Source organism: Esox lucius, chromosome 6 (genome assembly GCF_011004845.1).
Source record: "Esox lucius isolate fEsoLuc1 chromosome 6, fEsoLuc1.pri, whole genome shotgun sequence".
Lineage (NCBI taxonomy): Eukaryota > Metazoa > Chordata > Actinopteri > Esociformes > Esocidae > Esox > Esox lucius.
This window is the reverse complement of record NC_047574.1, coordinates 3,607,644-3,623,681: the sequence shown is the minus strand read 5'-3', so window position 1 is coordinate 3,623,681 and position 16,038 is coordinate 3,607,644. Positions and strand designations below refer to the sequence as shown.

Genomic DNA, 16,038 nt, shown 5'->3' with positions numbered 1-16,038 from the left:
GAGTCTGGTAACAGGCCGTCATTATCACAGTCTGTCATAACCAGAGTCTGGTAACAGGCCATCATAATCACAGTCTGTCATAATCAGAGTCTGGAAACAGGCCAACATAATCACAGTCTGTCATAACCAGAGTCTGGTAACAGGCCATCATAATCACAGTCTGTCATAACCAGAGTCTGGTAACAGGTCATCATAATCACAGTCTGGTAACAGGCCTTCATAATCACAGTCTTTCATAATCACAGTCTTGTAACAGGTCATCATAATCACAGTCTGGTAACAGGCCTTCATAATCACAGTCTGTCATAATCAGATCTCAACAATATGGTAACATTAGAAAACTCAGCCCCTAACTCTCAGTTCCTAGCCCAGCTCTAACTCTCAGTTCCTAGCCCAGATCCTAGCCCAGGTCCAAATTCCCCTTCTGTTAATCCACTGTGGTGTCACTCTCAAATAAACACACAAACCTACACAATATGCACACCCATGAACCCACATGCTTGCTTCCTGGTGATATGTCTTTCCTGCCAATCTGATATAAATTACTGTGTCTTCACCACATGAAACACCAATGTTAGCCTCCAGCAGCTGCTGTTCTGCAGACTGCCCACACAGTGTGTCTGTGTGTGTGTGTGTGTGTCTGAATGCCCACAGAGACACTGAGAATAATGGTCATATCACTATATCATCTCCATTCTTGTCTCTAACTAAAACACTTTCAAAAGATCTTGGAATTCCAGACAGGCAAACATCTTTGTGAAGTCCCAGCTGTGGGCGCTCACACTTTTCTCTTTTCAGGAAATGTATATTTGGATGATAATGTCATTAAAAGGATGTGCTCTCTCATCCTGGACTTTGAGTCCTGTCACTATTAGTTCACCAATCAGGAGACAGTTATTAGGGTGGTTCTACTATTTCACCAATCCTAAGACAGTAATTACTGTCACTATTATTTCACCAGTCAGGAGACAGTTATTAGGGTGGTTCTACTATTTCACCAATCCTAAGACAGTAATTACTGCCACATTTATTTCACCAGTCAGGAGACAGTGATTTGAGTGACACTATTAGTTCACCAATCAGGAGGCTATGGTTATTGTTGAGTTGTGTCACTATTAGTTCACCAATTAGGAGGGTGTGGTTATTGTTGAGTTGTGTCACTATCAGTTCACCAATCAGGAGAGTGTGTGGTTGTTGTTGAGTAGTGTCACTATAAGTTCACGAATCAGGAGAGTGTGTGGTTGTTGTTGAGTAGAATGTATTTGAATGTATACTTCGCTATGCTGACACTGATCCATGAGGATCAAAACCACAATGTGTCATGGATAAACTTTTAGTCACTGACCTACCAGTTATGATCCAAGTATATTTGTAGATCAGTCTGTTTTGTTGAAAATGTGTCAGGGTAACAAACTGTGATCTTGAACTGTTGACATTTTATCCACTTTTATTCTGCAATATGACCAATATTTTCTCATATTCAAGTGTGTATGAAAAAAAGTCACTGGTTCTTATAAAGCTAAATACAATAAGCATTGGATCAAGGCACATACAAGACAAGCCAAAGGGCATACAATGCACTTTGGTTTTCACTTTAGGGACTCTTGAAAGACGGGACAATCCCAACTTTATTCAGACAAATATTTTCTCGATGTTGAATACGACTTTCAAGAATCCCACAGTTGTAAAGAACATTTCACTTTGAAATTGTGGAAACACAGAAGTAGAAGTGTGTTCAAACAAAAAAGAAAAAAAAGAAAAGAAAAATACTAAATTATAATCATGAACAACAAAATTGGTGACACTCAAGTTTGTATCCCAAAGAAAGCCAATGTGGTGTTTCTGTTTGAGGCTAACGTTTGGATGACGTGCGGTACAAGGTACTGGAGGATGTCATCCATTGTAGTGCTGCCTTTTGTTGGCCTGAACAAATAGTACAGATGGTTGGGGGGTTTATTTTTGTCAACACTGCTGCCCTCCCTCAACGCTCCTGCACCCCCACCCTGCACGAGTCTCTCCCAACACACCCTGTGTGTTTCACCTGCCCTATACTATGGCCTACAGGCCTTTCTGACGCGCACACACTCTCACCCACACACGCACTCCGACTCACGTTCTCTCATACACAGTCGTTGGCCTGTCTGGGTGTCAGTCCTGTCTCCAAACTGACAAAAGCACAAATGAATCCATGCGCCGCAGAAAGCCAAGATGTAAGGCATGACACCTCCACATCATATGCTAGTCCAGGTGTCCAGAGGTACATCCCCTGGGTCTCACTGGCATGGCACTAGGGGCAACTGTCCCCCTGCCCTGCCCCCTGCTGTGTTACTGCTTTATCCTGGTTCTGTTACGCTAATCAGGCAGTGCCTCCATTTTGATCGTGTCGTATATATTTTTTTGCCTTTTTAGTTTTTACCAAACAGCCACAAAAGAGTGTAAAAGCAATGACCTGTGCTTTATTCTACAAGTTTTTTGAAGTCTGATTGTTCAACACAGCAATGAAAACCCCACTTTCACAGTTGACAAGTCATCATATCTCAGAATAACAGAGTTGGTTTTGTTTTTCTTAGTTGGTCGCTAGGTAACCTTAAGCCAAAGAAAATTACAGTACAAATTACTACAAACCCCTAAAATATAGAATTGCAGTTTTTCTTTACAACATACACTGACTCAGTGACGGCCCTGTCTGCAATGTGAACCACGTTTTGTTCTCCTCTTCATCTTAAAATGTCCCTTAAATATAAATTATATCGGCAAATGTACAGAAGAACAATGCTTCCCCACTCAAGTCTTTTAGTTCCAGTGTTTCCTAAGAAAGTCTTGTAGCCACTTGGTTTGAAAGTCGTCGACGAACGCACTCATTCATGCCTAAATGTCTTGCGTTGTCGATATCATGAATGGGAGTGGTCTGAATCGGGTATTCCGCTATCCCTGTAGCTCCTGTTGTTGAGACTGTTCTCGTTGTGCGGGCTCTTGTACAGGCTCAGCCCGTTGGGCGGGAAAATGGTGTGAATGACAAACTCCTCTTTGGACACGGGCACAGGGTGTATAGGGATCATCTGGAAGGAGGGCTCTCGTATCTCCAAGATGGAGTTGTCCTTCTTGGTCCCCGCCTCCGCGTAGTCATCCTTCCTCCGTCGGCCCTTGTTGTACGTGCAGTTCCTGGAGAACAGCGAGCCGTTCCGGTGAACGTACCAGCACACGAGCGCCAGAATGATAACAGCCAGCAGTGCCACAGCGCCGCCAATGATCGCGGCCAACGGCAGGCTGGAGTTGTTGTACGGCTCCTTCTCCTGCTCGCGGTTAAGCGTCGTGGTGGGGTTGTAGGGTTTCAGGGAGCTGGTCTCGGTCTCTATGCAGACCGGCGTCTCGTCCGACAGGTAAATGTTGCTGGTCTCCATGGGGACCATGCATATCCTGTACGAGGATTCCGGTTCGAGCGCCGTCAGGAGGTACTCCGTCTTTTCCCCCTGAACGATGGTCTCTGTGATGGAACCGAACGACGGGTTATGACCCAGTTTCAGCCAGCTGAGTCTCAGGGCAGTCATGGGGACCGATACCCTCCAGGAGATGTGGACCGTCTCTGCACTGCTCGACTTAACGCTGATGGTGATTATCTTTCTGCCTGACGACGTCGTCGTGCTGCGGTAGTTCTTGCCCAGGTCGGGTATTTTCACCACGGGTCTTTTAGTCACAAACATGGGCCACTGCGGCTGTGAGGGGGGCGAGGTGTTGGAGACCGTGCTGGTCTCGAAGGTGGGGGCCACGTCTGAGCCCCCGCAGTCAAACAGTTCCGTGGAGAGATCCTTGATTGCCATGCCTTTGACCTTGTCCGGGCCCTGGCACATGAAGCCTCGGACGTTGACTTTGGACGGCAGCGACCTCAACCAGTCCCGCACCCACTTCATCCGGCAAGTACACTGCCATGGGTTGTTACGGAGCAGGAGCTGCGTGAGGTTGTCCAGGTCCTCAAACACCCCCTGGGGCAGACTGCTCAGGTTGTTACCTGACAGATCCAGTCGATACAGCTGTCTCAGGAATGCAAAAGCTCCTGGCGGCACGCGGTTGATGTGGTTGTCCTGGAGCTGCAGTTTCTCCAGACTAGTGCCCGGTAAATTGGCCGGCGGTGATGTCAGGGTGTTTCTCACGAGGGAGAGCTCGGTGAGATTAATCAGATTGACGAAGGCCATCTCGCTGATGCCCCGGTTGTTGAGCAGGTTACCGTCCAGAACAAGCCTCTTCAGGTTGATCAGGTCCTGGAGAGAAGCCTCCGATATTGACGAGATGCGGTTATCATCAAAGCGTAGCTCCTCGATGGTCTGCGGAAGGCCAGAGGGGATGGTGCTCAGGTGGTTCCTGGAGAGAAAGAGTAGCCTCAGATGGTTGCTGTCCCTGAACGCTCCTTCCTCGATGCTAACCGCTGAGACAGAGTTATCGTCCAAGTGAAGCTCCTCGATCAGCGGGATCTGGCCCAGTGACGCGTGCGTGATCATCCTAATGTTGTTCTCCTGTAGATGCAGTTCCTTGACCCCGATGGGCAGATTCTGGGGGAACTCATCCAGGTTGTTACAGTAAAGATAGATCTTCTCGACGTTGCTCAGCCTCTTAAGATCAGCGGGGATGCCCGCACTCTTTATCCGGTTATTCTGGAGAAAGAGGACGGTGGCGTCCAGTGGGATGCCCGTGGGGATGGAGGTGAGGCCTCGGTCATTACAGTAGATGAAGGTCCCATCACAACGGCAAGCAGAGGGACAGGAGGCGGAGGTCACCAGGGGGTTTGCCAGGCCCAGGAGTAGTCCTACCCTGGTCAGGAAGAGAAGGAAGTTCTTGCACTGTGCGGCCATCTTGTCGCCGCCAAAGTTTTGTTGTGGTTTGGCTGCGGTAATCACTCGGGAACTCCTGGGAATGAGGCAGAAGGGCAAAGTTAATGCAAAGGACCATTAAAGGAGAGCAAAAAAAAAATCCCTGTTTCTAATAATTGCAGTTTGTTTGAATTGTGCCGCCTCAAGCTCTTCCTGCATTAAACAATCTGTAATATTAGATACGGTTAGTGGGCACTGTGCCAAGTCAAATGGATATTAATTGTCACTATTACAATTTGCCAATCACAGAAAACAAATTATCGCAACTAGCGAGGCTAAACCTGCCTAGAGAGCAGAGGGCTGTTTTCGGGGAACACATAGAGTGCGTCGCCACAACTCTGTACATTTAGACAGTTTGCCCCTTTTTCCTCATTTCTTTTCTTGCTGATAAGAAAATCCTTTAATATGTTAGTTCTGTCTGCTGAATTGGATCCCTGTGCCTGGGCGTTTTGGCTTCAGCTCGTGAAACGTAATAGCTTGGCCTTGGTTGTTTTACACATTTCTGTATCTCTCTCAAGGCTGCCTTTCATCACTGCTAGACTGTGTGCTGGTGTGTGTTGATGTGTGAGTGTGTGTGTGTGTATATTGGTGTGTGTTGACGTCTGAGTGTGTGTGTGTATTCTGTTGTGTGTTGATGTGTGAGTGAGTGTGTGTGTGTGTGTGTGTATACTGGTGTGTGTACGTGCATGTGTGTGAACAAAGTCAGGCCTTGTTGATAAACTCTTGTGAAGCCTCTCTTTCTTGCTTTCTCTCCCACCCTCCCTCTCTTTTACTTTCTCTCACTCTCTCTCCCTCCCTCTCTCTCTCTCTCTGTCTCCCTCCCTCTCTCTCTCTCTCTCTCTCTCTCTCTCTCTCTCTCTCTTGCTCTCTCCCGTTCAGTCTTACGTTATTTTAGCCTTGCACTCAAAAGGTGAGGAAGAATTTCTCTTGTTGCAGAAAATAACAGCAAAAATGTATACGATTTCTCAATGAATAATGATTTTAGAAGAACAATTATTCCAAGGGCAATTCCTTGCTCAGATTCCTGTTCGACAGTGGCAATATATTGCAGTTTCAATACCACATGTTGACTGGTGTTTACTGCGATGTGCTCACGGTGTGTGCGTGTGTGTGTGCGTGTGTGTGTGCGTGTGTGTGTGTTAGGGATCAGTTTAGTACTTGGTTGTGACAGAAGCAGAAATTAATATTACACACGGAAACATTTAACTTACAGAACAGCAGTTAAACTAAAGCTATCACATATTTGGAACCATTTTCATTAATAAACAAAAAACTATTTTTTTAACCAGGCAATTCAGCAATATGGAAAAGGAGTAGGTACAAAATGCTCGTCCTTCTTTTTCCTTTGTTTTTTTTCCCGTGATCAGTGAAGTATGGTCTCCTTTAATTTGGCCAGGACTGATTTATTACTTAAATTATGCATTCTTGTCCTGACCTCTCCTTGCAACACATCTCATTATAAAGCACACACGCACGCACGCACACACACACAGACCATTATTAGAAACCACCATTTGGTCAGCGAGGCGTAAATAAGCCATCAATTGCTGTCCTACCTGATTTAAAAGAATCCTTAAAGAATCCTTCTCTGGGCACCGTAGAATACTTTCCCGATCCAGCCGATCCAATAAATATTTATATTGCAATCTTTCCACTAATCCTTTTGAGAACGGAAAAGTTTCTAAGCGTAGTTGGAGAGCGACCGATTGTCTGGGTAATATCCCTACCCAGGTCAGTGTGTTTGAACTGAACTGATCCCTGTTTGTTCTCTGGCCATCAAAGGCTTTGCCATGGAAGATAAGCCAGTGGAAAAAGCATCCCCTCTCAAACTCAAAGACAAAGCTGCGGGCTTCCTCTTCTCCAAAGGAACCATGAGATTTCGTGGGGATAATATTAAAAAGGCAAAATCCCAGTGGTTTTAGCAGTCGCAGAGGCCAGCTCACATCTATTTGTGCAACACAGATGCCCCGTCCTGGTGGGGAAAGGAGAGGTCAGGCTCTCTCAGGGAAGGTACAGAGACACTCCAGAAGGTCTGCGGTCAAGCAGACCATTCATGATGAAGCGGCGAGCCAAAGCTGGACAGAGCCATTCCAACAGCAACCTGGCTTTCCACAGGCCGACTCCTGGCCTGCGCCACCCACGTACTCCGACCCTGCAGCGCTCACAGAATTCCCACCCGCTGTGAGTTCATAAATCCAAGGCTCGGGAAGATCCGGAAACAGCGTGGTGCTTTGCCGCTCCTCTGGGGAATCAGTCGTGCCGCGCGTCGCGCCCCCGGGCTCGCGGTAACGTGTCCCCTCGGTGGCTACACGCCCGCTCTCTGCAGCACGCCGTCCCTCCAGTAGCTGTGCCAGCGCCGATCCAGTGTTGATTGGATCTCTGAAAAACCGCCGGAGAGACAAAGATCAACGTTATTTTTAAATCCATAGGCAATTAGCAGTCATTGTAACATCACAGCCCGACAGACACTGTAACTATGAGGAGTGAAGGGAAATCACTGGGTGGGCGCGTGTCCCCAGTAGCAGCCCGTTCCCTCTGATCAGCACCGATTTTCACCAGGGCCTTTTCGAGAAGTGGCCCACTTTGCCGGTAGGGAACGGGCTGAGGCTTGGGAAGCCGCCTGGGAGGTTAATGGATGTCACATGGCTTGCTGGCTGACGCAAATGCTATGCAAAGACAGGCTCAGCATGGAGCCAGCTGGTCTACAGTGTCTGCTTCTCTCCCCGCGCCCCTCAAGCCTCCGGTGAGACGTTGCACCCCCCCCCCCCCCCCTTTATCGTCGCAGAGGACAACTGCTAATCAATGGAATGGCGGAGTCGGAGGTCTGGAGCGGAGAGAGGAGGCTCTGAGGACACTGTGCCTTATTGTGCCCTAAATGTCTGTACAGGCTGAAATGAAACGAGGTATCGCCGAGCACGTGTAACAACAACACGGTTCCACTCCGTCCCTCAGCGCGCTTTCTTTCAGTCAGTGTTTTATTAGTATGATACTGGATTTGAGACCGAGCCACCGAAGCTTATTAAGTTTCCCAGTGAGATTTATTTCGCTGTGCCCAAATTAGCTTGAGAGAAAAGACCTGATATTGAACATGGCTGATGAGACCCTGATTAACCACTATGTACACCATGGATTTTTCCCTGGTGAAAAGAGATATATATTTTACCCCTTCGAGCAGCTTACTCAGCTGGGATTGTGAGAGTGCCCTCTCTGCCCCCCCCCCCCTTGTCTAACCCTAATATACGGTCTGTCTATCTGCTCTGCCCCCCCCAACCCTTTTTCTTATTCTTCTATGGCGATGGTATAAAGCAAAGTCTTTGCATACGAAAAGGGGCAGTAATCTAGACCCCTGATACAAAGCCAGTGGGGGGCGTTCCTCCTGCCCTGCTCAGTTCACTGCCTCAGCTGCCACCCACCCGTTTCTCAAACAGGACGTTTCGTTCTGGCCTCTGCCCTTTGTGGCACCCTACTCCCAGCATAGTGCGCACTTGTTTTGACCAGGTAATGTACTAACTGGGGGATAGCTTGCCATTTGGGACACACACGAGGTCTCTGGGTTTCTGACTGAGATGAAAGAATGCAATCTGCTCTCAAGGCTCTGTCCTCAGAAACGAGAAGGGGTCCTTTCTAGACAGAAGCTCTGACCACGACGGCACACCGCTGAGAAATGGCCCTGAGGCGGCCTGTCTCGCGCCTGACTGAAACGAAACGCCCTGCTCTGTTCACACTGTTCAGAAATGGACATGTGAGATAAAGCTCATTCGAAATGGTAGGGAACACAACAGAACCAGTCACTCTGCTGCCCATGTTCCAATCCCACCTTCAACCTCTGCTCACTCCCCGTCCGTCACACACACACACACACACACACAACCACTCATTCCCACCTACCCTCTAAAGTGAATGCAGCTCTTAAGCCCGCTGCTGTTAAAAATAGAACTTCCTCTGCCAAGCTTAATGTTATGTTTCCCCTGACAGTACAATGGTATTGTATCCTCATGTGTTGCGCTGCTAAATACTGTGTGTGTGTGTGTGTGTGATTCTGTGTGTGTTTTCTCTGTCTCCTGCCAGCGTGTTTTTGTCTAACATGGTGGAGGTAAGTAAGGGCCGTGTACCAAGGGTAGCCTGTGACAAGGGGAAGATTAGGAAATTGAGGGGCTTGTAATTCCATTATACCCTGTCCTGATACACTGTCTGTCTGTCTGACAACCCCCCCCCCCCCCCCCCCCCACACACACACACACATACCACACACACTCACATTGAAACACACAAACACACTAAATCTCTGCTAGTCTCTTGTGCTGTCTGAACAACCAGACATTAGTCTGCTGGGAGGCACAAAATAACAAATGAGACTTCTGCTACATTTTGGAACTGAAAAACAGGTTGACAAAAACAGCAAATTATAAATAAAATAAAATAAATTAACAAACAAGAAACAAATGAAGAAATGGGGGGAGAAAAGCAGAGGTAGCGAGACAAGAAGGATTTTTGTCTTTGAGTATATTTCCACTATTCTGATTACCCTCCATGGGTTTTCACCTCCAACATACGAGACTGAGTCTGACTCAGAGTCCAGCCGTCAGCGAGTAACCAGAGTTAAACAGACAAGTCTGACACCAGAGAAGGTGCATTGGACTGGGAAAAACCCAGATGCATTTAACATGATGCACTGAACAATGCCAGGCCCCTCACGTAAAAATAGCCTTTTTTCCTGAGAGATTTAGCGAACGGTTAGCGTGGCCAGGTGATCTTAATTTCGGCGAGGCGGTTGAGGGAGGTGTTGTCTGCTACATTTTATTGCGGCAGTGGTTCCTGAGCTGGGAGACATATTTTTCGGGCGGCGTGGTGTCGTTTGGTAGAGGTCCTCTCTCGACCCAGTAGGGGTTATCCTTCACGGTTTGTGCAGACAGCTTGAGGCCCTAGCCTGGCCGCTTGGCTGCCTTTTACCACGCTCATCGGGTTTCTTACCGAGAGGCCTTGCTCTATTGTTCATTACAAGGCAGGCGTGAGGGCCCACTGCCCTGGGACATGTCTGCTGAGAGGCTCTGGATGAGCAGTGCAAATGTTTTAGTCAATCATTTTAATGGCCTTCTCACATTTTAATCAATGCATTTTGTAGAGCTTTTGTCCCCTCAATTACTTCTATACTGTATAGTTCGTTTGGATCCACAGACACACACACACACACAAAACCTCGCGTCCAGCACACACACACACACACACACACACCATTGTTTTTAACCGTGACGCGAGGTGGAAAAGGATGATGGATGGTTCTCCCCATCATCCTAATAATGTCCCCCAGTAGACTGTAGGAGATTTTCTAAACCGCCGAAACCGACTTCCGCTCCATTAAATGTGGACTGGCCGAGTTAAATGGAGCATCCTGGCATGATTGTGTATTGACACACACACACACACACACACACACATGCGTACACACACAAAGCTGGTTACCTTTGTGAGTTTGAGGAGAGAGCGAGTGTGAGGGAATGTACACAAAGCCACAGGGCAGTGATAGCACATAGCCACGCAAAGGTCAACATGCTCTGGTGAACTCTAGGTCTGGAATAACAAGTATGTTGGTCTTAAATGGCACCCTGCCCCTATATAGGACACTAAAGTTCTAAGGGGCCTTGTCAAAAGTAGCTCACTATACTGGGAACGCTGCTATTTGAGAGGCAGGCAGAAATGTCATGCCTCAGGGTCGCAGCGTTTCCCAGAGAGACTGGACTGAAAACAATTACATGGCTGTCCGAGAGAGTTTGAGATTAAACCATCTTTTTAGATTCCTTACAATGCATGGGATAATATTACACAGACTTCGTTTTCAGCGTAAACAGTGAAATTAGAAATGGCTCGCTGGTTGAAATATGAATGATTTCTACGATACGTGTGAATAGTTCTCCATGGGGAAATTCATGTTATGATGTTACGTGTGGTAGATTATTTATCTTCTCTAAACCTACTTAGGACAGCATGGAAGGGATGTGGCGGGGGGGTCAACTTGTAGACCTCGACCTCAAGCTGAGTCTTGAATTTTACGCAGTAGAAGCTAGACATTTTTAGGCAAAAAAGGAAAAACAACCCACATTAAATGTAGAATTTGAATTCCCAGGACTGTTTGGTCTAGAATGTAGGCTCTAGGTTATACCTTCTATTGATGTTTACCCTTATCTGTCAGTTTGTTTTGGATTTAGTTTTCTTCTCTGCTTCTGGCTTTGATTTCAGAGAACCATATTTTTTATTCTTTAGGATAAATAATAGATGGCGTTACCCTACGGCCCCTGAACCAACTGTCTCCATGTGCCACTATTCCAAGTTGATGTGGGGGAAAGAGAAAGCGAGACAGCGAGAGCCTGCAGCACTGTGAGGGGCCTACAGTAGATGTCCTGGGGTCTACTCCGTGTAGCCACGGCCTGCTTGGGTTCCCAGACACAAAAGACCCTCTGGTGAATTCATCTGAAATCACAGGGAGGGCAGAGACGTGGACAGGCCGTACTTCAAAGGGGGAATATCATAGTTTAGTTTCGGGGATTTAGGTTTGGTCTGAAGCCTCCTCCTCCTGTTGTCATCTGGTGGAGGAACAAATGACTCCGTTGTCAACAGCCCGGTTGGGGTTACAGCAGAGACAGGGGGAGGAGAGAGGTTGAGTAATGGAAAGGAGGGTATACGTTCGATGAAAAAGACAGCTTGATCGAAGGGTGTTGGGAATACAGGGGAGAATGAGAACTAATGATATCCAAGGGGGAGAGAAGGAAAGCAAGATTGGGTGAGGAACCGTGAGAGAGAAAGGGGTGAGAGAAATCTAGCGAGCATGAGAGAGATGGAGAGAGAGAGAGGTCTGTGGCGGACGGGGGTGTCTATAGTATCAGTCTGACTGCGAGGACATGGGAGCAGCTGCATGCTTCCAACCACATGGGGGTGGTAGGCACTGCGAGATGACACCGACCGCCTGCGAGTGTGTAAGTGTGTGTGTGTGTGTGTGTTCAAGGGAGCGAGGCAGACACACCAACACTATGGACTGGTGAGTTGGCTTGGTTAATCTGCTAACAGAACAGAACCTTGCCAGGGCATTACAATGCTGTTACAAAGGAAGGCACGCCACAGACAGAGCTGCCTTCTGCCTCGCTTATGCATTTAACTCATATCGTTACCTCAGAGCAAAGGCGAAGAATGTACTGTAGCTGCTTTGTCAAAGAAAGCTAATTTTCGTTTAACACTTTTTCCCCCTGTCCTTTCTCCTTCTCTACCCTTCATTTTCATCTATTTATCTCTCAGTATAATTAGTGATTTAAGTCTGGCGGGATTGGAATTGGTGATTAAAAATAGCCTTATTGTCTAATTTCTGATAGATGGAATTGAATTAGTGCCTAAATGTTGAGTGTAAGATTAAAAATGTAAAGCAATTGATTGGATTTGGAAATAGTACTGTAAATGGCCTTTTCATTAGGTATAATACCCCAAAGATCAGAGTTAAAAAGAAAAGAAAAATGGAAGTTAGATTTCATTAGGCCTAACAGTGGAGAAAAATATAGAAGTAGCCTAGCCTATGCTTGGTGAGGCCTGTAAATGGCTGTATCTGTTTAGTGGTGTCAAAAGTAAAAGTTAAAAAGGCGTTCTATTGTTAATATACATGGTCCTTTGTCTACATGACAAATGTCCGATGTGACCTGGTTAGGCCACTAGACTGCTCTAATCCAGTTATGGAGATTGTTCTCTGTGAAAACCAATTGACCAGTGATTTTGGCCTGGGGCGCTCCACACAGCAGAACAATAGCTCTGGGTCCCTTGTCTGTCTGGTGTAAACAGACCAGGCTATTTATTCCACTTTCTATCTCCCCATTATACAACAGCATAATGCCAGTATCCATTTAACTGTTACGTTTCTTATCAGTTAAATTACAATATCAGAACATTCTTTAATAATAGTATAGCCCAGAGCATTTTATTGCTAAATAAAATCCTCTGACGTAGCCTATTTAAATCAGACATTCTCTATTGATGTCAATATATTTTTAGTTTTTTTAATCAGTAGGGTCTTACACTGAAGTTACATTTAAAAAATGTCCTTTTATGTGTATAATCCGTTTGTGTATTGAAACAGTGGGCCCTAGACAAGTTGTTTTGATTGCCTGATTGTTTTTAGTGTTAATTATTCTCATATTGTGGATTGGGCTTTTAACACCATTTCATCCAGATCAATGGCTCCGTTAATTTCCTCAGCCACAGATCTGTAATTCTAATACACTGTCGTGAGGCTTGCCTCCCTTGATGTAAGCAAACAGCCAGGTCCTCAATACACACAATTGACCCTAACACATTTTATCCTACTAAAACAAAAACAAAAGGTCTGAAGATGAAATAAGATTGTACTACATAAAATACAAAACATATTTTAATGAAAACGATCATCTTTAGTAACACACATTTTGGGCCTAGTCCCAAATGCATTGGTCTTTTGGGTATATTAGATAGGCCTATTTGATAATATTAGAGACATGTAAGATAATATTTCCTGAACTTGATCATCGATACATATAAAGTGCAAATGCCAATTAACAGTGTACTTTTATTCCCATTTATTGCGCGTTAATCTAATAGTTGAGATACACTACGTTTATCATAGGCTAGACGTGTGCGAGTCTGCTTCGTGTCGATGATATAATCGGCTGTTGATAACGCCAGATAAGCCAAACCGCGCTTTTTCCCCCTAGCCTACTTATCTAGGACTGGTGCGGTTAACGGTGCGTAGTTTTCTGCAACATGTGATTTGTGCGCGCTGGGCTCCGGTTATGTGGCTTGGGCGTGCGGAGAGGAGAGCAAGAGGAGCTTGTATGTAGCATGTGCATGAATTGCGCACACAGAAAAGGGCACCCTTGTTGTGTTGAAACCCCGCGCTAAGTGTATTCCCTTGTAAATTGTGAAAAATAAAATAAAAATCGGGAGCTGATGTCAGTGAGCTTGTTGATGCGGTGGCAGAGAGAGAGAAAGAGAGAGAGTAGAGGTACGCAACGGCCATGAGAACTGCATTTAGCGGAGTTTTCCCATCAGCTTAAGCGCCCATCAGTGTCAAACCACCGCTTTCCCTCTTTACGTGTTTCGGTCATTTCAGACACACCAACTAGGGTGTCTGCCAGTTCCTCTGAAGCAGCTTGGACTGGAGACAAGGATGCTTAGACCGCGGATTCGATCCAGCTACAGCCTAGTGTTAGTATTTCACGCAGTGCTATACCTTTCATAGATTCATTCTATATTCTCGGCACCCGCGGTACTCCTTAGTGCCCATGTGAAATCGAAGGATATCTTAGTGAAAATGGGGAATGAAGATTACTCTCGGGTCTCTGTTGCTTCCCTCCGCCGAGGAAGGATGATGGAGTGGCTTTATTCGGCTCAGCCTAGTCAGTGAGTCGTATGAACGAGCTGGCGGAGCGTCACGGGGGTTGCCTCCTCAGTCTCGGTGTTTGCTACTTGTGATGCGGGGAGAGGCACAGACAGAACAGGGAGGAAAACACTGCATTGCCGCCAGTGTTAAAAGCGAGCTGGTAGTTTTCTCCGCATCTGAGAAACTACGCACCGGCAATAGCGTCGAGAAAAACACGCATTGGAAAGTCAATGGGGATTGGTGTTATAGGCTATTTAAATAATAAATAATATTGAGCAATAGCCTAACGAATGTTTTTTTCCTCCGCAAGTGCCCTTTATTTTAAACAATGCTAAACACCTTTCAGAAGAAACTTAATTTTGCTCTTATGAGCTGTGTGGGAAAATTATCGCCTATAAAACCACATTTTTGAATCGGTGAGAAAATGCTCTAATGCACCTTCAACTCAAAAAACAATGTATTGATACAAAAACAATCCTTTGATGGCGAATGAAAACCTACAGCCCAGCGACAATGCAATAACGCCTCTGCAGAATAGTTGACGACGGAACACGTAGGCAGCTGTCCTCATTCGAAATAACCAGAAGTAGATTCCTTCAAATCTGGTTACTTTTTTATTTCCTTCTTAAGAAAACGGTGGAATACAGGACAATTAAGAAAGGAAAAAAGAAACTTCAGCACAAAGCAAGACACTTACCTCCTAAATCAACCAAAAACTAAATATCCTCCCTAGAAAAGCAGTCTGTAAAAGAATATATTCCAAGTGTACGGAGAATACCTTCAGATCCCCAAAAAAAGCCCCAGTTGAAGACCAACTGAATGCTACAGCAGCTCTGGTATCAGTCCTCGGTAGTGTGTACCAGCAGTAATGCTACTGGTATGGTGTGTGTTTACTGGTCCACACACACACACACGCGCACACATTCAAATACACACTCCAGTCCGCTGGCTGTTGTAAGGAGCCTTGGAATGGCAGCGCATGTAGGATAGATCGCTTGGGCAGAGCGCACTACAAGTGTGAACTTACATCAGCCTCTAGCCCTGCTTCAATAGCGCTAGATAGATGTCATCTGAGGGAGGGGCCTCGCTCACTCGCTCTACCCTACTTGCTCCGTCCCCTTTTTTTTCTTCCCTCTCACTCTCTCTCCCAACTCGGAAGGTTGAGCAGGCGCAGTGCAGTATGCGTCCACTGGGGGGAGTGGGAGAAAGGGAGATTACATTCTGAACCGTGTGTGTGCCGTGTGCGCGCGTGTGTCGCGGTAAACAGACGCGAGGAAATGATGCTGCCGCCGCTGCTGCTACCCTCATTGGCTTGGCAGGGAGACGGCGGGGAGAGGAGAGTGCCTGTGGGAACTGCGGGCTGTACCATATGGTGGAAGGAGAGATGAGACGGAGGGAGAGAGCTTCACATTGAGAAACACAGGGACGTTTCTTCTCCGTGTCAGAGATGAAGAAATAGCATATGTTTATTTATATTCCTTTTATTATTTGGTGGGTTTTAAAGTACAGCGAGTTTCGTAGTAACGAGTCCACTGTAATAACAGTGGAGTGTGTTGTCGATTTAACAATCGCGCGTGACACATGCAGATGAGCTGCACCTATGACGTGTCTGTTTAGTGTAGGCCTGTGTTCATCAAACACCTGAGTGTCTCTCTGCCCTCCCTCCATACTCTTTGTGAATTCTTTCTCTCTCTCTCTGTCTCTGTGTGTGTGCTTTTGTCTGCCTCGACCCCGTTTAGAGTTGTGTTTCCCGTCTAAATTAATCCAAATCGTGGATGTGCACTTTGT

At 46.3% G+C, this 16,038-nt stretch overlaps 2 protein-coding genes across 4 annotated transcripts in view; one reads left to right on the top strand and one right to left on the bottom strand.

Annotated features, from left to right (window-relative positions):
* macrod2 (mono-ADP ribosylhydrolase 2) overlaps nt 1-16,038 on the top strand; it is a 659,853-nt gene that overhangs the window by 97,040 nt on the left and 546,775 nt on the right. The gene's annotated exons all lie outside the window — the stretch shown is intronic.
* Nucleotides 1,430-15,446, bottom strand: flrt3 (fibronectin leucine rich transmembrane 3). The gene is made up of 3 exons (XM_010869369.4): nt 14,948-15,446; nt 6,419-7,241; nt 1,430-4,899 (listed from the first exon to the last, which is right to left on the bottom strand). The coding sequence occupies exon 3, from the start codon at nt 4,842-4,844 to the stop codon at nt 2,892-2,894; it is 1,953 nt and encodes a 650-aa protein (XP_010867671.1). The 5' UTR covers nt 4,845-4,899; nt 6,419-7,241; nt 14,948-15,446; the 3' UTR covers nt 1,430-2,891.

What these genes read in the sequence shown, in the direction of transcription:
- flrt3 (XM_010869369.4), bottom strand. Translation starts at nt 4,844, where the DNA reads ATGGCCGCACAGTGCAAGAACTTCCTTCTCTTCCTGACCAGGGTAGGA.